This window comes from Fukomys damarensis, unplaced genomic scaffold (assembly GCF_012274545.1).
Source record: "Fukomys damarensis isolate Sample0158 unplaced genomic scaffold, DMR_v1.0_HiC HiC_scaffold_39, whole genome shotgun sequence".
Taxonomy (NCBI): domain Eukaryota; kingdom Metazoa; phylum Chordata; class Mammalia; order Rodentia; family Bathyergidae; genus Fukomys; species Fukomys damarensis.
The window spans coordinates 106,449,002-106,470,472 of record NW_022900951.1 but is presented as its reverse complement, the minus strand read 5'-3'; the positions used below and the strand labels follow the sequence as shown (position 1 = coordinate 106,470,472).

At 36.8% G+C, this 21,471-nt stretch overlaps 2 protein-coding genes and 1 pseudogene across 2 annotated transcripts in view; 1 reads left to right on the top strand and 2 right to left on the bottom strand.

The window, feature by feature from the left end:
- The window catches only part of Slc25a14 (solute carrier family 25 member 14), a 115,712-nt gene that overhangs the window by 83,326 nt on the left and 10,915 nt on the right, over positions 1 to 21,471 (bottom strand). The window lies entirely within an intron of this gene.
- Positions 11,912 to 12,217, top strand: LOC104850882 (non-histone chromosomal protein HMG-14-like). The gene has a single exon (XM_033760358.1). The coding sequence runs from the start codon at positions 11,912 to 11,914 to the stop codon at positions 12,215 to 12,217; it is 306 nt and encodes a 101-aa protein (XP_033616249.1).
- The window catches only part of LOC104850907, a 12,911-nt pseudogene continuing 11,029 nt past the window's right edge, over positions 19,590 to 21,471 (bottom strand).

Genomic DNA, 21,471 nt, shown 5'->3' with positions numbered 1-21,471 from the left:
TGTAGGTATTCACTGAAATGAAATTAGCTGCTGACCTCTTCCAGAGAAACTGGCTATTTCCCCGCGAAAGAAATACTATGCACAGGTAGCCTTCAGGGCACTGTGAGAATGTCCTTGGTTTTAGCCAGACCCAAGACACCAGTCTTCTCTAAGACACGCAGGCCTGTTAGCACCAAGCCACGCTTTTTCTCTGAACACAGTACTTAAGAAACGAACAAACTGGGTACAGGTGTTGGAATTTTCTCTCTCAGTTGCCAAAGGCTCATTCGCATGCAGATCCTTCCCCAGAGGATTCTTCATCTTTGGCATTGTCCCTTGCCTCCTTGTGTGGTAATGTACGACTGGACCAGGCTCACTTTTGCTGTACTTTTATAATAAACTTACTTTCATCCATATAAAATCACGATGTGGCTCTTCTCCTTTGATGCCTATGTGAACCTCAACTTTCTGTGGCCACTACATATATATGGCTCCTTGCTGTTACAACGGTCAAGATAGACCTTGTCAGTGTCCAAGCTGTGGGATGCAATTCACCCGTATTCAGAACCTAAAACAGCACATGCTCATCCACTCAGGAATTAAGCTGTTTCAGTGTGACTGCTGTGGGGGAAAAGTTCACCAGGCTTACTTGCTAAAGATGCGTTGCCTAAAGCATGAAGTGATTTCCTAGTACTGTACTACTTAAACCAAGAGCAAGAAGAGAACCTTGTTCAGTATGATCTTGCGGATCAGGTTTTGAAAGCAACTCTGTTCAAATGCCTGTATTTTCACAGGTTTCCTCAAGCCACAATTGTGAAAGCACTTTCCCCTTGGGACCTCTTAGTGGGCTGGCAGAAAAGGAAGAGGTGCAAGAGCAGCCAAAGAGCAGCACTTGTGCTGAATCTACCAGGGATTATCCCTCAAATCAAAGCTGTTTTCTATAACTAACCGAATAATTTTGTGGTTGGGCTTCATTGTTTGGAAATGTCTGTGCTTGGTCTCGTTCATTTAAATCAAAATTTTTAAGCAAGAAAGAAAGGGTTTGGGAAAAAAATCTCCCTTTGCATTTTGTAAGCAAAATGATATTTTCTTAGAGATTGCTTCAGTAAGGATACAATAACCTGATGTTGAAACCGTTGAAATCATGAGACCTAGGAGAACCAGTTGACTTAAAACATGTACCAGATTTCTTCTTTCATTATTATAAGTAGGCTAGAGCTGGGCGTAGTGGCACACACCTGTAATCCCAGCACTCGGGAGGCTGAGGCAGAGGGAGCGCTGTGAGTTCAAGAGCAGCCTGGGCTACATTGGGAGTTCCAGATCAGTCTCAACTACATAGTGAGACCCTGTCTCAAAAAAACAAACAAACAAAAAAAAACATAAGTAGGCTAACATCAGATCATTACGTGAAGAAGAAATCAGATGATTATTGATTATCTTGAGATGAATGGGTATGTGAGAAACGAGTTACTAAGCACAGTTTGTCTAATGGCCTGAGTAGAGGTTTACTACTTTATGCAGGACACTGTAAAGCCTGTTATTTTTGGAAGTGTTTATGGTAAGCTTTCTTTAAAATTATTAAATACTTGCTGGGGATGTAGCTCAGTGGAGCTTGCCTGCCTGCCAAGTGCAAAGTTCTGAGATCGATCCCTTGTCCCACACAAAACAAAACAAAACAAAACACCCTTCTGAAACCAAGCATACTTTTTAAAAGCTTTGTCTTGATTTTTTATTTTTTAGAAACAAGGTCTCACTATGCAGTTCAGGCTGGACTTGAACTCACTAGGTGAGAGTTGGTTTTTTGAAAGAATAAATAAAATCCATAAAGCCTTAGCTAAACTTCTGGAAAAAAAAAAGCGAAGAAAAGGCTCAGATAGATCCATGCAATTAGAAATGAAAAAGGTGAAGTCACAACAGATCCAGCAGAAATGCAGAGGATCATCAATACCAACTTTGAGAACCTGTACTCTAATAAAATGGAAAACACAGAAGAAATGGACAGATTTCTAGATACTTATGAATTACCAAAGTTGAATGAAGAAAGAAGATAAAAAAATAATAAACACCAATAACAATTAGTAAAATTAAAAATGTAATTAAAAATTTACCAACAAAAAAACTGGGCATAGAGCTGGGGATTTAGCTCAGGAGTGTGGCTGCCTGCCTTGCAAGTAAGTGGAAGGTCCCAAGTTCAATCCCCAGTATCAAAAAAAAAAGCTGGGAATAGTGGCACAGATGTCTAATCCCAGCACTCAGGAGGCTGGGGAGAAAGATCGCTGTGTGTTCAAGACCAGCCTGTGGTAAATAGTGAATTCCAGGTCACAATTACATAGTGAGACCCTGTCTCTAAAAAAACAACAAAAAAATTTTTTGACCCACAATGAAAAGCCCAGGTGCTAGTGGATTTACTGCTGAATTCTACAAGACATTTAGAGAAGAACTACTGCCACTACTCTTTAAACTTTTCAATAAAATTGAAAGGGAAGCAATACTTCCAAATTCCTTCCTCTAAGAAAGTGTTACTTTGATTCCAAAACCAGGGAAAGACTTAACCAAAAAAGAGAACTACAGGCCAATCTCCGTAATGAAAATAGATGCAAAAATCCTCAATAAGATACTGTCAAACAAAGTAGACAGGGTCATCAAAAAGATCATACCCCCTGACCAAGTCGGATTTACCACAGGGATGCAAGGATGGTTCAACATATGTAAATCAATAAATGTAATACATTATATTAACAGAATCAAGGACAAAAACCATATGATCACCTCAATGGATGCATAAAAAGCAATTAACAAAACTCAACACCCATTCACGTTAAAAAAAAAAACCCTGCCAAAATTTGGAATAAATGGTCTTCATCTCAACTTGATAAAAGCTATCTATGAAAAACCAACAACTAACATCATACTAAATGACCAAAAACTGAAAACCTTGAATGCTAAAATCAGGAACAAGACAAAGATGTCTACTGTCACCACTCCTGTTCAATATAGTTCTGGAAACATTAGGCACAGCAATTAGACATGAGAAAGAAATTAAAGCAATAAAGATAGGGAAGGAAGAAGTGAAACTGGCATTATATGCTGATGATATGTTACTCTACATAGAAGCCACAAAAAATTCTGCCAAAAGATTTCTAGACTTAATTGTGTAGCAGAGTAGCTGGATACAAGGTCAACTATCAAAAATCAATAACCTTCATGTACACAAACAACAGACTCACGAGAGAGAAATTAGGGAAACAATTCCTAGAAGATAAAAAAATAATAAACACCAATAACAATTAGTAAAATTAAAAATGTAATTAAAAATTTACCAACAAAAAAACTGGGCATAGAGCTGGGGATTTAGCTCAGGAGTGTGGCTGCCTGCCTTGCAAGTAAGTGGAAGGTCCCAAGTTCAATCCCCAGTATCAAAAAAAAAAGCTGGGAATAGTGGCACAGATGTCTAATCCCAGCACTCAGGAGGCTGGGGAGAAAGATCGCTGTGTGTTCAAGACCAGCCTGTGGTAAATAGTGAATTCCAGGTCACAATTACATAGTGAGACCCTGTCTCTAAAAAAACAACAAAAAAATTTTTTGACCCACAATGAAAAGCCCAGGTGCTAGTGGATTTACTGCTGAATTCTACAAGACATTTAGAGAAGAACTACTGCCACTACTCTTTAAACTTTTCAATAAAATTGAAAGGGAAGCAATACTTCCAAATTCCTTCCTCTAAGAAAGTGTTACTTTGATTCCAAAACCAGGGAAAGACTTAACCAAAAAAGAGAACTACAGGCCAATCTCCGTAATGAAAATAGATGCAAAAATCCTCAATAAGATACTGTCAAACAAAGTAGACAGGGTCATCAAAAAGATCATACCCCCTGACCAAGTCGGATTTACCACAGGGATGCAAGGATGGTTCAACATATGTAAATCAATAAATGTAATACATTATATTAACAGAATCAAGGACAAAAACCATATGATCACCTCAATGGATGCATAAAAAGCAATTAACAAAACTCAACACCCATTCACGTTAAAAAAAAAAACCCTGCCAAAATTTGGAATAAATGGTCTTCATCTCAACTTGATAAAAGCTATCTATGAAAAACCAACAACTAACATCATACTAAATGACCAAAAACTGAAAACCTTGAATGCTAAAATCAGGAACAAGACAAAGATGTCTACTGTCACCACTCCTGTTCAATATAGTTCTGGAAACATTAGGCACAGCAATTAGACATGAGAAAGAAATTAAAGCAATAAAGATAGGGAAGGAAGAAGTGAAACTGGCATTATATGCTGATGATATGTTACTCTACATAGAAGCCACAAAAAATTCTGCCAAAAGATTTCTAGACTTAATTGTGTAGCAGAGTAGCTGGATACAAGGTCAACTATCAAAAATCAATAACCTTCATGTACACAAACAACAGACTCACGAGAGAGAAATTAGGGAAACAATTCCTTTCACAATAGCATCCCCCCAAAAAGAAATATCTAGGAATCACTTTAACAAAGGAAGCAAAAGACCTCTACACTGAAAGCTACAGCACTCTGAAAAAAGAGATCAAAGGGGATATAAGAAAATGGCAAGATATCCCCTGCTCCTAGGTAGGAAGAATCAACATAGTGAAAATGGTTATACTACCATGTGGCGATCCAGCCGTCACAACACGAACATGCCTGAGTCGGGGAGTGAAGATTGAGAAAGGAAAGAACACTCAAGTCTGAGTGGAGACGAAGAGAAGTCTGCTTTATTTCACAGAAACAGCTCCTTTTATAGGCTCGCATCAACAGGAAGCTTTTAAGGGCACACAACAACAAAAAACACCAAGTAATTGTTTTTCAAAGACCGGATTTCCTGACTCTTACAGATAACATCAGCTCTTCGGCTAACAAGTCTCCTGTTATGTCAGGGTCAAAGAGTCAAAACAAGCTTAACAAACAGTTTCCTTGAAAAGTAGCAAATGTTGATGCCTTAATTATACAGGAAGAAGTTATTTTCCAAATGTCAAACTCCAGTGGGCCATGACTGGGACCCGACACTACCAAAACTGCTATACAGATTCAGTGCAATCCCAATTGAATTTTCAACAGTACATTTCACAAAACTAGAGAAAATAATCCCAAAATTCATTTGGAACCAGAAGAGACCTAGAATAGCAAAAGCAATTCTAGGCAACAGACATGGCAGGGGTATCACAATCCCTAACTTGAAACTATAAAATAAAGCCATTGTGTTAAAAACAACATGGTACAGGCAGAAGAAAAGACCTGAGGATTAGTGGAATAGATGGGAAGATACAGAAATAATTCCAGATGTGCTCAACTACCTCATCTTTGAGAAAGCAGCCAACTGTCCTCAGTGAAGGAAAGACAGCCTCTTTAATAAACTGTGTTGGAAAAACTGGATCTCAACTTGCCAAAGATTAACACTCGATCCTTATCTTTCACCATGCACTAAACTAAAATACAAGTGGATTAAAGATTTAAATATTAAAACAGAAACACTAAACTTGCTGGAAGATAAGTTAGGTAGAACTCTTGAAGACATTGGCATAGGAGATCTTGACTTTATGAACAAATCCTCAGTAGCACAGGAACTAGCACAAAGAATCAACAACTATGATCTCATCTCATTAAAAAGCTTCCACACTCAAGAGAAACCACCAACAGAGCTAAGAGACAACCTACAATGTGGGAAAAGAATTTTACCAGCTGCTCCTCAGGCAAAGGACTACTATGTAAAATATATAAAGAACTCAAAAAATCAGCCAAAATATAAAGACCCAATTCAAAAATTGGCATCTGAAATGAACAGACATTTCTCAGACAAAGAAGCAAATAAATATATGAGAAAATGTTCAACATCACTGGTCATTCGAGAAATACAGATGAAAACTACACTGATATTCTACCTCACCACAGAAAGAATGGTTGTTATCAAAAAATCAACCAATAACAAATGCTGGTGTGGTTGTGGGGAGAAAGGAACCCTTCTCCATTGCTGGTGGGAGTGCCGACTCATGCAACCACTGTGGAAATCAATATGGAGATATCTCAAACTACTAGGATTAGAGGTCCCATTTGACCCAGCTATCCCTTTGCTGGGTATCTTTCCAGGAGGCATAGTGAGTACAGACAAATTGTTTGACTGATAAAGAATGAGAAATTAGAGACATTCGTAGCTAAATGGATGCACATTGAGGATATACTCTTAAGGGAAATAAATAGGATGCACATGTGTAAATACTGAATAGTTTCTCTGGTGTGAATATCTAAAAGTGTAAATAAGATCCGAATTGTATAACTGACAATGTAAAATAGGAAGAAAAGGGCTAAAGGAGTAGGGGAAGTAGCTAAGGCAGGGGAAAGGAAATAAGGGGAAAGAAAAATTCAAGAAAGGAAAAAATGGAAACAAAGTCTTTGTAAATAGGGAAGGGAGGAGAGTGTGAAGGGAGGGCACAGCAATGAGGAGAAAATGAAAAACAAGATCTGTCATGTAAAGGTACAGATCCCAAAGATGAATGTAAGTGTACTGTATACCTAAAATGTACCAATAAACTCAATGATAAAAAAAGTCTCCCAGCAAAGAAAAGCCCAAGACATACCACTGGTGAATTTCACTAGAGATTTAAAAAACTATTTACACTAATGTACCTCAGACTATTCCATGAAATAGAAAGGGAATTAATGCCTCCAAACTAGCTCCATAAGGCCAACATTACCATAATACCAAAATCAAACAAGGACACACAAAAAAAGAAAACTGTAGACCAATATCCTTGATGAACATAGATGCAAAAATCCATAGTAAATACTTGCAAAATGAACTTAACAATATGATAAAAAGATTATACATGGGCCAGGAATTTAGCTCAGTGGCACTGTGCCTGCCTTGAAAGTGCAAGGTCCTAAGTTTGATTCCCAGTTCCAAAAAAAAAAAAAAAAAGAAAGAAAGAAAGGAAAAGATTATACATGATCAACCTGGCTTCATTCCAGGACTGCAGGGATGCAACTTATGCAAATAAACAAATGCAATAAGCCACATAAATAAAATCAGGGATAAAAATCACATGATCTTAATTAACACAGAAAAGGGCTTTGACAAATTTAATCTCTTTAAAATAAAAGTTCTGAAAAAACTACATATTGAAAGGTAATTGCTCTAAAGAGTAAAGGCCATACATGAAAAACCCACAGTCAATATCATTCTGAAAATAGAAACACTGAAAGCATCTCCCCTAAAATTAGGAATAAGCCAAGGATGCCTTTTCTTACCATTCCTATTTATTTTTTTTCCTTAAATTTTAACTAATGCATTTAGCCAAGATAAAGAAATAAAAGAGATATATAAACAGGAAAGGAATAAGTCAAGTTATTGATTACATGTGATATGGTCCTATGTGTAAGAGACCCTAAATATTTCATCAAAAGACTTTCAGAACTGATAAAAATTCAGAAAAGTAGCAGCACAATTCATAATAGCTAAATCTTGGAAGCAGCCTGTATACACATCAACAAATGATTAATAAAAACAGTGTGATATCTATATATACTAGAATAGTACTCAGCTATAAAGAATGACAAATTTGCAATATTTATAAGAAAATGGGTACACATGGAAAATATAAAGTTGAATGAAATAAACTAGACATATAAGTTTAAATACCATATGGTATCTTTCATTTGAGTGAAGCACAGTACAAAGAGAATAGTAAAAGATGGTTAGAAGGGGATGAATTTCCTGCAATGAAGGTTTCCAAGGGGAAAAAAAGCACAGAGCATTGGAAGGAGGGGAAGGGGAAATAAGTAGAAAAAATATATATAATGTCCAGGAACCTAATAACCTGGAATGTAAATATTATATGCCATAACATGAGCTAAGGTTAATAGTATAAATAAGAATGAAAATCAGGATAGGGGAATTATAGGAGGAGGAAGGTGGTGGAAGTAAAAGGGAAAGGGATTTTTTTTCTTTTTTTTCATTTTTCTTTTTTGGTACCAGGGATCAAACTCAGGACCTTGCTCTTGCAAGGCAGGTGGCAGAACCACTGAGCTAAATCCTCGGCCCAGGAAGGGGATTTAAAAAAGAAATAAGCTATAGTATGTACATGTAACCATTCCCCAAGATGACTGTAAATAGCATGTACTGCAAACATGCACTAATTAAATTTTTTTAGTTTTTTGGGGGGGAAAAGGCCACGCTACCAAAAACAATCTATGCATTTGTTGCAATCACCATCAAAATACTAATTATATTCTTCACAGAACTAGAAAATACAACCTAAAATTCATAAGGAAACTCAAAAGATCCAGAATAGTAAAAGCAATCCTAAAGAACAAGAGACATCACCATATCCAATTTCAAATCATACTACAAAGTCATGGTGACAAAAATAGCATGGTACTGGCACAAAAGTAGATATTTAGGCCAATGAAACATAATAGAGGATACAGAGACAAACCTAGGCAACTATAAGCATCTGATTCTGGACAGAGGAGCCAAAAATATATGTTGAAGAAAAGACAGCCTGTTTAACAAATGGTGCTGGGAAAACTGGATCCCTACCTCACACTATATAAAAATCAATTCAAAATGCATCACTGACCTAGGTATAAGACCTAAAACTTTGAAACTATTAAGGGAAAATTATTGAAGCCATAGACACAGGCAAGGACTTCTTCCATAGAACTACAATAGCACCAGCATTGATAGTAAATATAAACAAATAATACTAAATCAAATTTAAAAGTTTTAAAGCCAGGCATGGTGGTGCACACCTGTAATTCTAGCACCCAGGAAGCAGACGCAAGATGATACCCAGGAGTTTGAGGCCAGCCTGGACTACATAGCAAGACCCTGTCTAAGAAACAAAAATAAAAACAGTAATAATAATAAAGTTTCTGTATAGCAAGAGAAATAACCTCCCAAATTTAAAGACACAATGCAAAAATGGGCATCTGAAATGAAAAGGCACTTCTCAGATGAAGAATTAAAATTGTAAATAAATATATCAAAAAATGTTCATCACCACTGGTCATTCAAGAGATGCAAATTAAAACAACTCTGAGATTCCATCTCACTCCAGAAAGAATGGCTGCTATCAAGAAATCAACCAATAACAAATGCTGGAGGGACTATAAGGAGAAGGGAATCCTTTTCCACTGTTGGTGGGTATGTAGACTAGTGGAACCATTGTGGAAATCAGTGTGGAGATTTTTCAAAAAACTAAAACTAGATGTTTCATTCAGCCTGGCTATCCCTCTTCTTGGTATCTTCTGAAAAGAATTAATATCATACCACAGCAATATATGCACACTCATGGTTTGTTTTGGTTTGGTGTGGTTTGGTTTTGGTTTTTTGAAACAGGGTCTCATTATGTAGTTGAGACTGACCTGGAACTCACTATGTAGCCCAGGCTGGTCTCGAACTCACAGCGATCCTCCTGCCTCAGCCTCCTGAGTGCTGGGATTGCAGGTGTGCACCACCACGCCCGGCTCACACTCATGTTTATAGCAGCAAAGTTTGTAATAGTTACATCTTCGAAACAGCATAAATGCCCATCAACCAATGAATGATAAAGATGTGGTTTCTTTATACAATGGAGTTCTACTCTGTCATAAAGAAGGATGAGCTTCAGACATTTATAGCTAAATGGATGGAACTTGAGACCACACTCCTAAGTGAAACAAATGAGACACATATCTTTAAATACCACATTGTTTCCCTGGTGTGAGAAACTGAAAGTGGAAATAAGGACTGAAATGTATAATGGATGTTGGGCAATTGGAAGAAAGTGTTCAAATGGAAAGAACAAGGAAGGAGGAAGGGAGAAAGGAAGGAAGGAAAGGATGAAAAAAGTGAAAATAGGAAAAATGCAAACAAAGCTTTTGTACATAGGGTGGGGAGGGGACTTGAGGGGGTAATGGGATAATATAAAATAAAATTTATTTTAAAAAAGAAATAATCAACAGTGAAAAAGACAATCTACAGAATGAAAAAATATTTGCTTCTGAGGATTACTATCTAAAATATGTAAAAATTTCAAAACACTTAACACCAAAAATCAAATAGCCCAATGATTGGGCAAAAGTACTGAATAAACACTTCTCAAAATAAAAATACAAATAGACAATAAGAACATACATGAAAAAATGCTCACCATCTTTAGCCATTAAGGAAATGCAAATCAGAGTACAATGAAATTCCGTGTTATCCCAGTAGGAATAGCTATCATCAAGAATAGAAAAACTAATGAACACTGGTAAGGATGCAGGTGAGAAAGGAAACCTACTTGCTTGGAGGTTCTTTAAAAAAATTTAAAAAGAACTACCATTTAATATAGCCATACCACTCCTTGGTATATACTTGAAGGAATTACATTTAGCAGATCTGCATACCCATGTTTCTTGTGGCACAATATACAAAAACCAAGATATAGAACCAGCCTCCATGCCCAGAAACAGATGAATAGATAAAATACAGTATATAATACACAATGGAGTATTATTGAGCCACTAAAAAGAATGAAATTTTGTCATTACCGAAAAATGGAGGGGTCTGGAGATCATCATGTTGAGTGAAGTAAGCCAGCCAGATTAAAAAAGAAAAATATAGCATGCTCTCCCTAATATGTAAAATCTAAAACAGGTAACGAGAAAGAAGAAGCAAGGCTATTATTATGCAAGATGAAGGAAAGAAGTGGGAGGGGGCGAGTATGTAAGGGTGGGTAATGGGGTCATGACTATGAACAAAATACATTATATTCTTCACAGTAAGAGAAAGCACCAACAGAGAGAAGAGATAACACAACCCACAGCATGGGAAAATTTTATCAGCTGTTCCTCAAAGAACTAATATACAGAATATATAAAGAATTCAAAAAAATCAGACCTCTCCAATTTTAAAGACTCAATCCAAAAATGGATATCTCAAATTAAGAAGTATGAACAGTACATAAATATGTGAAAAAATGTTCAATATTACTGGTCACTCGAGAAATGCAAATTAAAACAACACTGAGATGTTATCTCACTCCAGAAAGAAAGGGTACCATCAAGAAATCAATCAAAAACAAATGCTGTTGAGGCTATGGGGAAAAAGGAACCCTTCTCCACTATTGGTAGGAGTGTAAACTGATACAACCAATATGGAAATCAGTATGGAGATTCCTCAAAAACTTAAAATTAGAGGGTCCATTTGACCCAGCTATTCCCCTTCTTGGTTTCTTTCTGAGAGAGTTAAAAGCATAATACCACAGAGATATATGCATACCCACATTTATGGCAGCACAATTTGCAATCGCTAACTCTTGGAAACAGCCCAAATGCCCATCATCAGATGAATGGATAAAGAAAATGTGATAATGTGGTTTTTATATATAATTGAGTACTTTTCTGCCATAAAGGAAAGATATTTTTTGGTAAATAAATGCACCTTGAGACCATATTCTTAAATGAAATAAATCAGACATACATGTTTAAATATTGCATTGTTTCTCTTGTGTGAGAAACCAAAAGAGTAAACAAAAATAAAAATGGATGACAGATTTCTGGGAAGTGGGAAGAAAATGTTCAAATGTGAAGGGGAACAGGGGAGGGAGGAGGGGGAAGGAAAGGAAGGAAAAGGGGGAAAAAAGAATAGAAAAAATGGAAACAAAGCTTTTGTAAATCAGGAGAGGAAGAAGTGTTGAAGGGAGAGGAGAGGAATGGGAAAAAAATAAGAATCAAGATACATCATGTAGATCCATTTCTCCCACCAACCCCAGGGGCGGGTCCCAACAGCTCTGGTGACAGAAGGAGCAGCAGCGGCCTTCGAAGCACTTTAGCTCAGCAAGGCTCCTGGGCGCCCTGGTCTCAGCTTCCGAGGCGCCCCTCACCCCATTCCCCCTCCCCACTCTCCAACCCCACTCTCGGCAGCGCCTTCAAGATGCCTAAGAGGAAGGTCAGCTTCACCAAAGGGGCAGCGAAGGAGGAGCCCAAGAGGAGATTGGTGAGGTTGACAGCTAAACCTGCTCCTGCAAAAGTGGAAACAAAGCCAAAAAAGACAGAGGGAAAGGATAAATCTTCCAGAAAAAAAAGTGCAAGCAAAAGGGAAAAGGGGAACAAAACAAAACTGGCCGAAGTGGCTAATCAAGAAACAGAGGAAGATTTACCCAAGGAAAATGGAGAAATTAAAAATGAGGAGAATACAGCCTCTGTCGAAACAGAAGAGAAAGAAGCCAAGTCTGATTAATCACACGCCATGTCTTGTCAGTGCTCCGTCTCCCTTCTTGTACAATCCAGCAGAATATTTTCATCAACTTTTTTGTAAAAGCAACTTTTTTAGTAGCTCCAGAAACATTTTTTAAAAGGAGGGCATCCCACCTCATCGTATTTATTAAGTATAAATGTTTTTTACAGGTGAAATCACTTGCTGCTTGTTTATTTTTTGGTACAACCAGAAAATCGTGGGTTATTGAATTCAGGCTTTGACTGTCTTGCATGTCAGTGTAACATTCCATAGGTGGGGGTTAGTTTCATATCCTGTAATATAAAGCATACTAAATGGCAATTTGCAGTCACAGTCGTGCATTTAATATGTCTTGGATATTATAAATGACTTCTATTCCCACGTTGTTTTTAGTAGAATTGTTTCCTAAAGAGAACTACTTCCTGATCATTGCCCTGTCAGAACTGTGTGCACTCTGTAACATCTTTTTTGTAGTGCTGGTTCAGTTTGCCTAATTTTGGTAATGTGCTGTGAAAGATCGAAAATTTTAGTATGCAGTGTCTATGATATAAAATTGTGAATTAAGTAACACTTTATCAGCATTTTAGACAATGGTACTTAATCCTCTTATGGAAATTTGCCTCTAAATTTAGAGCTGGAAAATCACTTGAATAACTGAAAAAGAAACAATACATAGTTTTTTAGATTTTCAGTATGCATGTTACAAATTGTACACAAAGTGAAGTGTCTGTACTGACCCTCAGCACAATCAATAAAATCTCAAATATGGGGGAAAAAGATATAGCGTGTACAAGTACAAATTCCCTATGATGAATGTGATTATTATGTATATAAAAATGAATGTAAAAATAAAATGCAACACAATGTGAAAAAAATACATTATACTTATTGAAACTCCTCCAAAAAATGTGAAACTAGGAGGGAGGGTGGGGCAAGAGGGGAATTAGGGGGAGATCAAAGTACATTATGTGCAGGTACAAATCTGCCAAAATGAAACCCATTAATCTGTATAATGAATATGCACTGATAAAAAATGTGGGGGAGAAAAAAATTACGGAAGTTTTATGATAAGAAGTATAGTAAGTTACAAACACAAATAATCTGTCAGCCTATTTCATAAAGTTGCCTAGGGCCAGGTGTAATGATATATGCCTGTGATCCCAGCACCCTGGAGGCTGAGGCAGGAGGATCAATGCAAGTTCATTCCCTCCTTACTCCTCCTGCCTTTCCTCCTACTCTTTCTCCCTGATCCCCCAATTTTCGTCTTACTCTGGAAGGAAGCTGTTTCTTGTGCTGTCCTACAATAACTTGGACAAGATGAAGCCAGACCATTGAATTTTTGTCTCACTGTCAAAAGACTAATGATAGTTTATGCCTAAATCACCCAATTCATAATCTCATGTATATCTTTACATATTGTATTGAGTTTGTCTACAGAGAAATCCTTTCACACTATAAAATTGCTGCTTCCTTCCTACTGAGAATAAAATCATTGGATGTAGTAAATTAATGAAAGCATTAGTACTTAAGATTTGCCCTCTTTGCCTCATTTCTCTAAATGTCCTGATATTGTGCCTACCAATAAAATACTGGCCCTTAAGTGTGTTCAGATTCTGCTTTCTAGATAACTACGCTAAGACATCTGCTTCAGATACAAAAATATACATAATTGTTCTTTGTGAAAGTTGAGTTCTTGAAAATAGTGAAAAATCATGTCTAAAAAACCCACACTGAGATGTTCATAACATTAACTGAAAAAAGCAAGATGTAAATTAGTGTATACAGTCTATCCTTAATTGTGGAAAAACAAGGAGAAAAAAAATTGAAGAAAATAAAATTTAACCATGATTCCTCTGAACGGTAACATCATGCATGGTTTTCATCTTCTTTAAATTTTTCTATACATTCAAATCTTTCTATAATGAACTTGTATTTTCTTTAATAATCAAAAAATATACTAAGAACTAAATTAAAACTCCAAAAACAATAGTTTCTTGGTATGCAAAATATTGATCAACAAAAATAATTATTTGTGAGTGTTCATATTTCACAGTTCACAACTGTTGCAAGGCTCAAAGATGAGTGATTACTCAGAGTTGATGTCCAGTTCAAACTGAGAAGGCCCAGAGAGACTGCCCTTAACTGACACCCCTCAGAGTAAGAGTCTCAGAAAGACAGCCTGAACTGAAGCTCTTGTGGCTTTTATTGATAAAACCAGGAAGGACAGGGAAAGGTCAGATTAGTCTGTCACATGATTAATCTTATGTTCAATCTAAGTGATAAATCAGTGGTATGGGGAGGAAAGGGCCAGAGCATTCATTCCTTAAGGCAAACTGTTTTGATCCTACTTGAACTTGGGGCCCTGTAGGCTATCTTTAATCTTAAACCAAGCATTCTGGAAGGTTTTAAGCTTGTGGGTCCAAAAGTGCCTTATCTCTGCATACCCATCTTATAGGGGAAACACCTCCCCCAAATACACATATATGAAATTGATTAAAAGTTTTGTAATGTTCTAGAAAGGTTGATTCTTGATTACTATATAGAGGCTATACTTGCTTCTGAATAATTTAACTGTTAATATTAGGACACTCATCTACATATTCAAGTTTATTGAAAATTGCTCTTTGAGGACTATTAACTAGAATATATAAAGAACTCAAAACAATCAGCCCCCCCAAATATAAAGACCCAATTCAAAAATGGGCATCTGAAATGAACAGATATTTCTCAGACAAAGAAGTAAAAGCAGCAAGCAAATATATGAAAAAATGTTCCATATCACTGGTAATTCGAGAGGTGCAGATGAAACCAACACTGAGATTCCACCTCACCCCACAAAGAATGGCTGCTATCAAGAAATCACACAATAACAAATGTTGGCGGGGTTGTGGGGAGAAAGGAACCCTTCTCCATTGTTGGTGGGAGTGCAGGCTGGTGCAACCACTGTGGAAATCAATATGGAGATACCTCAAAGAGCTGGGACTGGAGGTTCCATTTGACCCAGTCATCCGTCTGCTAGGTATCTTTCCAAAAGAACTAAAAGAATCATATCACAGTGACATATGCGCACCTATGTTTATAGCAGCACAGTTTGTAATAGCTAAAACTTGGAAACAACCCATTTGCCCATCAGTTGGAAACTGGATAAAGAAGATGTGTTTTTTCCTTAAAATGGAATTCTACTCAGCCATAAAGAATGAGAAATTAGTCATTCATACGAAAATGGATACATTTTGAGGATATACTCCTAAGTGAAATAAATAAGTCACACATGTGTAAATACCAAATAGTTTCTCTGGTGAGAAAAACTATAATAGTATTCAAGATCCTAATGGGATAATTAACAATGTGAAATAGGAAGAAAAGGGCTAAAGGTGTAGGGAAAGTGGAAAGGGTAGGGGAAGGGGAATAAGGAAAAAGAAAAAAAGTGAGAAAATGAAAAAATGGAATTAAAGTGTTTGTAAATGGGGAGGGGAGGAGTGGATGAAGGGAGGGTAGGGACAAGGGGAAAAAATGAAAACCAAGACCTGTCATGTAAAGGTACAAGATCCTAGTAATGAATGTAACTGTACTGTATACCTAGAATGTACCAATAAATTCAATTTAAAAAAACAAAATTGTTCTTTGAAACTAACAAGGCACAGGCATAAACAATGGGAAAATTAAATATGTAAAGACACAATAGGTACTAAAATTCACAATTTTAATTTCAATTCAATTTTTAATACCAGGTACTGATTTATTGTTATTTCTGTTGTTATTTCAGAACTTTTTTTGTTTTTTGCTGTGCTGAGGATTGAACTCAGGGCCTTACATGTGCTAGGAATGCAGTCTACCACTGATCTATATATTTTTTTTAATTTATTTATTTTTTATTTTTGTTTTGTTTTTTGGGTTTGTTTTTTTGTTTTTGTTTTTGTTTGTTTGTTTTGAGGAAAAGTCTTGGTAAATTGACCAGACTGGCCTTGAATTTGCAATCATCCTGCCTCAGCCTACAGAGTAACTAGGATTATAGGCCTTTATCACCACACACAGCTGACGATGTTTTTGAATTGTGTAATCCTTGATTACAGATTATTAAGCATTTGGAGGTTTGTCTGACCTCCTGATTAGATTCAAGATATACACATGTGGCCAGACCATATATGTGATGTTGTGTTTTTGTATCCTTCCTGTGGCATCATACCTGGAGGTATATAATATCCATCTAGGCCCCAATGATAATTATTTTAATCATCTAGCCTGTTTTTAAGGTGTGCACTTAAATAACTAAGTTTCTGCTTACAGTTTGACAACATCATCTTTAGTATGATAATGGGCTTCACTATTTTTGACTCATACAACCTTTCATTATTATTGATTCATGCACGAGCTCAATAGCCCCCTAAACTGTAAAAAACCACAAAAGAGTCACTGACCGTTTTATTTACTGATACAGTACATTCAATACAGTACAATACATTGGAATATATATTCCAAGCACCTATTAGCTCGTATCGGTTGAGTTAATGAACCAACAGGTGATTATGGTTGCTAGAATATTGGATACCACATAATTTATTATAATAAGTATCCTTATGGTAGAACTTTTTTTTCTGATACTGGCAATCAAACTCAGGACCTTGTGCTTGCCAGGAAGGGGCAGCAGCACTGAGGTATACCCCTGGCCCTGGTAGAATATTATTAAAACAATGCTAATTCAATACTTACTGATTTGGCACACAAAAACAAGATGGAACACATATGGCTAATTATAATCACCATTTCCTCCATTTTGCCAGTATATCTAACTGAAACTTAATAGCCAATACTGTCCTGTTTAGACTGCATTTGGGGCGGGGGATTTAGCCCAGTGATGCCAACTCCTGCCTGGCAAGCACAAGTTCCTGAGTTCGATGCCCAGTGAAAGAAAGAGACAGAGAGAGAGAGAGAGAGAGAGAGAGAGAGAGAGAGAGAGAGAGAGAATAGACTGCATTGCACATTCCCATCACTCTCTGGAGACATCATGAATATAAATGAAATGTCTAAAACATGGGGAAAAGGAGGAGATATGATAGGGAGAAAACACTGGCACTTCTAGATCTTGCTCCCCAACCCTGAGCAATAGGTCATATACAGATAGTTATTGCTTTGCATGATTATGATATGTACACATTTCACTTACTAGAGTTTAGTTCAGTAGCACAAATCTCCACCAAGATGGTTCAAATTTCAGTTGCTCACTAAATGGAAGTATAAGGAAATATTATGAACAGTTGTATAGCAAAAAATTAGATAACCTGGATGAAGTGAACAAGTTCCTAGAAAAGCAGAAAATATGGACTCTAATTGAAGAAGAAATAGAAAATCTGAATAGATCTATAATAAGTAGAGAGGTTGATTTAGCGATCCAAAATGCCCACATAGAAAAGTCCAAGATCAAATAGTTACAGGGTTGAATTCTACCATACACTTAAAGAACTAACACCAACACTTCACAAACTCTTCCAAAAAATAGAAAAGAATGGAATGTTTCCCCAATTCATTCTGGAACCAAAATTACTCTAATACCAAGACCAGACACAAGGGGAAAAAATGAGAACCAAGACCACTTGTCATGTAAAGGTACAAGATCCCAATAATGATTGTAACTGTACTGTATACCTAAAATGTACCCATAAACTCAATAAAAGAAAAAAAAATAAAAGACCAGACAAAAACATCACAAGAAAGCCATTGTTATGGTATGGATCTAAAGTTTTCTCCCAAAGTCTCTAGTGTTTTGAAGGTGATGGAATCAAGGTGGTGTTATAGCTAACTTGCTATTAGGAAGTGGGGCCTACTTGGAGATAGGTCATTGGGGACATGACCTGGAAGGGTTCATTCTCAGTCCTGATTCCTCCCTTCCCTCTTTGCTTCATGGCTTCCATGAGCTGAGCATCTTTACCTCTCCATGCCCCTCTGTCATCCTGTTTCTGTCTTGGGTCCAACTGATTATAGACTGAAACCACAAGCTAAAATAAACCCATCCTCGTTTAAGTTGTAGGTATCATGTATTATATCCCAGCAACAAGGAAAATGCCTAAGACAATCATCCTCCCACCACAAAACAAAAAAATAAGTGTATGAGGTGATGAATATGTTAATTTGTTTTAACTTTAACATTCTATAATATACCTGTATAAATATATCATACTTGTCAATTAAAAAGGAAAAAAGAAAACCACACAGTGATATCCCTTGTTAGCATACACTAAAAATACTCAATGCAAGCTAAATAAATGGATAGATAACCTGGTTTTATGGGTTAGAAAACTAAATGTTTAAAAATGCTATACCAATTGATTGATGGAATAAATGTAATCTCAGTTAAAATTCCAACTGCCTTGTTTTGTTCAGAAAGCGAATCCTCAAGTTCAAATGGAAGACACTTAAAGAACCAAAAAAATCTTAATAATATTTAAAGATTCATACTTCCCAATTTCAAAAATTTACTAGAAAGCTATAAAAATCAAAGCAGTGTGGTATTGGCATGAGGATAAACATTTAGATCAATGGAATAGAATTGGGATTCCAGAAATAAATCTCATATTTACACTAAATAAATTTCAACAAAGGTGCCAAGAGCATTCAATGGAGAAAGAATACTCTTCTTAGAGAATGGGGCTAGGACAACTGGATATTCACATACTGAAGAATGAAACTGGCCTTATATATCACATTATATGCAAATATTAACTCAAAATAATCAAAGGCATAAATATAAGATCTAAAACTATGAAACTCTTAGAAAAAATTGGTAAATATTTGTAACCTTGGATTAACAACAGCTTCTTAGATATGACACCTGTTATGCTTGAATCTTAAAAGTCCACCTGGGTATCTTAATTTTCCACTATAGCCCATGCTTCATTTCCCAGATACAGCCTGTACCTTTATTTCTTCTCTCTCCCTCTTCTTCTCTTTACTCAGCAAAAGTTCACTCTGCGGGGCAAGTCTCTCCCCCACTCTTCACTTTTACTTTCTCAGATAAACTTGTCCACTAGAGAAAAAAAGTCCACAAAGGATAAGTGTTAAAGGCTTAGTCATCAGCATGTGGTGCTACTGGGAGGGGAGGAAACTTTAGAAGATGGTGCCTAATGGAAAGAAATGGGATTATCGAGGATGTGTCCTCAAAGAGAATATTGGAACCCTGGTCTCTTCCTCTCTCTTTTTCTTCCTGGCCATCAAAAGGTGAACTGCCACATACTTCTGCCATGATGTGCTGCCTCACCACAGCCCCAAAGGCAACAGCGCCGAACAACCATGGACTGAAACCTCTAAAACCACAAGCCAAAATAAATCATTTCTACTCCAAAATTCTTTTTTATAACAATAGGCACCTGTATTACATGAGTTAAGCCAGGAGAGAGGACTTTTTGCCTTTCCAGGCCTTAATTTTCCTCAGACAGAACTCTAGCTCCTTGCCCTCTAGTACATAGCCATCTGCTCACCCATGTTAGCCTGGTCTTGATGCAATGCAGGTGAGAAGCTCGCCCTGCTAGAACTGCTCCTCCAGATGACTGCTGATTTTGGCATTCTTTTTCCTTTCATCATATTTCTTTTTTTTTTTCTTCCTCATTGAGTTAATTGGTACATTTTAGGTATACAGTAGAGTTGCATCCATCATGTACCTTTACATGACAGGTCTTGGTTCTCATTTTTTCCCCTTGTCCCTGACCTCCCTTCACCTCCTCCTACCCTCCCCATTTACAAACACTTTATTTCCATTTTTTCATTTTCTCGTATTTTTTTCTTTTCCCTTATTACCTTTCCCCTACCCTTCCCACTTCCCCTATGCCTTTAGCCTTTTTCTTATATCATTAGGATCTTGTGTACTACTGTAGTTTTTCACACCAGAGAAACTATTTGATATTTACACGTGTGACTTACTTATTTCACTTAGGAGTACATTAGCCACAGCAATTAGACAAGAGAAAGAAATTAAAGCAATTAAGATAGGAAAGGAAGAAGTTAAACTGTCATTATTGCTGGCGATATGATACTCTACATTGAAGACCCAAAAAATTTCACCAAAAGATTTCTAGACTTAATTGACACTTTTAGCAGAGTAGCTGGATACAAGGTCAACACTCAAAAATCAATAGCCTTCTTGTACACAAATAACAGATTCACTGAAAGAGAAATTAGGGAAACAATTCCTTTCACAATAGCATCCAAAAAAATGAAGTATCTAGGAATCAGTCTAACGAAAAAAGCAAAAGACCTCTACACTGAAAACTACAGCACTCTGAAAAAAGAGATGGAATATGATATAAGAAAATGGCAAGATATCCCCTGCTCCTGGGTAGGAAGAATCAACATTGTGAAAATGGCCATACTACCAAAACTGCTATACAGATTCAATGCAATGCTGATTGAAATTCCAACACTATATTTCACAGAACTAGAAAAAATAATCCAAAAATTCATTTGGAACCAGAAGAGACCTAGAATAGCAAAAGCCATCCTAGGCAACAGACACATAGCAGCGGGTATAACAATTCCCAATTTAAAACTATCATCATATTTCTTTTGAATTTTCTTTGTTTTTTGTTTAAAATCTCTTCCTCCTCAGGAGTAAGCTTATCCCCCTTCTTGCGGTTTACGGACAGTGCATAATGGAATTTTTATCACTGTCGGTACAGTGTGCTGCCAATGAACACAATGTAGTTCTTCACTAGAGACTTAGTTCAGACCAGTTCATTATTGGATGCATTGTAGACAAGATTAATGATCTCTGTTTTTCAAGTACAACACTCAAGAGTCTCAGGAGAAATTTCCAACATCCAGCCTCAGGACACAGTACCTCTTGTTGCCTCCTCAGACTGTATGTATATAGCAGGAGCCAATATTAGTGTTGGCAGCAGGGGTCCCAACTCACACTTCCACTTTTTGTGGTAAGGCTTTCTTTTGCCCTGAGTTTTGTGGTACTGGTACCAGTTGTCCCAAGAAATGCCTTTCGCTCAGCATTGGCCAGAAAGAGTGCTCATAAGTTTTTTTTTGTTTGTTCATTTGTTTGTTTTGATACCAGGAATCAAACTCAGGTCCTTGCACTTGTGAGGCGGGGCTGGAAACACTGAGCTAAATTCCCAGCCCCATAAGTTCTTTATCTTAGGTATTTTGTTATAGTGGCAAACAGCTGACTAACAGCACCTAAAACACAAGTAACAAAAAATAAATTTGGGCTCTGCTGCCTGTCTTGCAAAACCCAAGTTCCTGAGTTCAATACCTGGTAC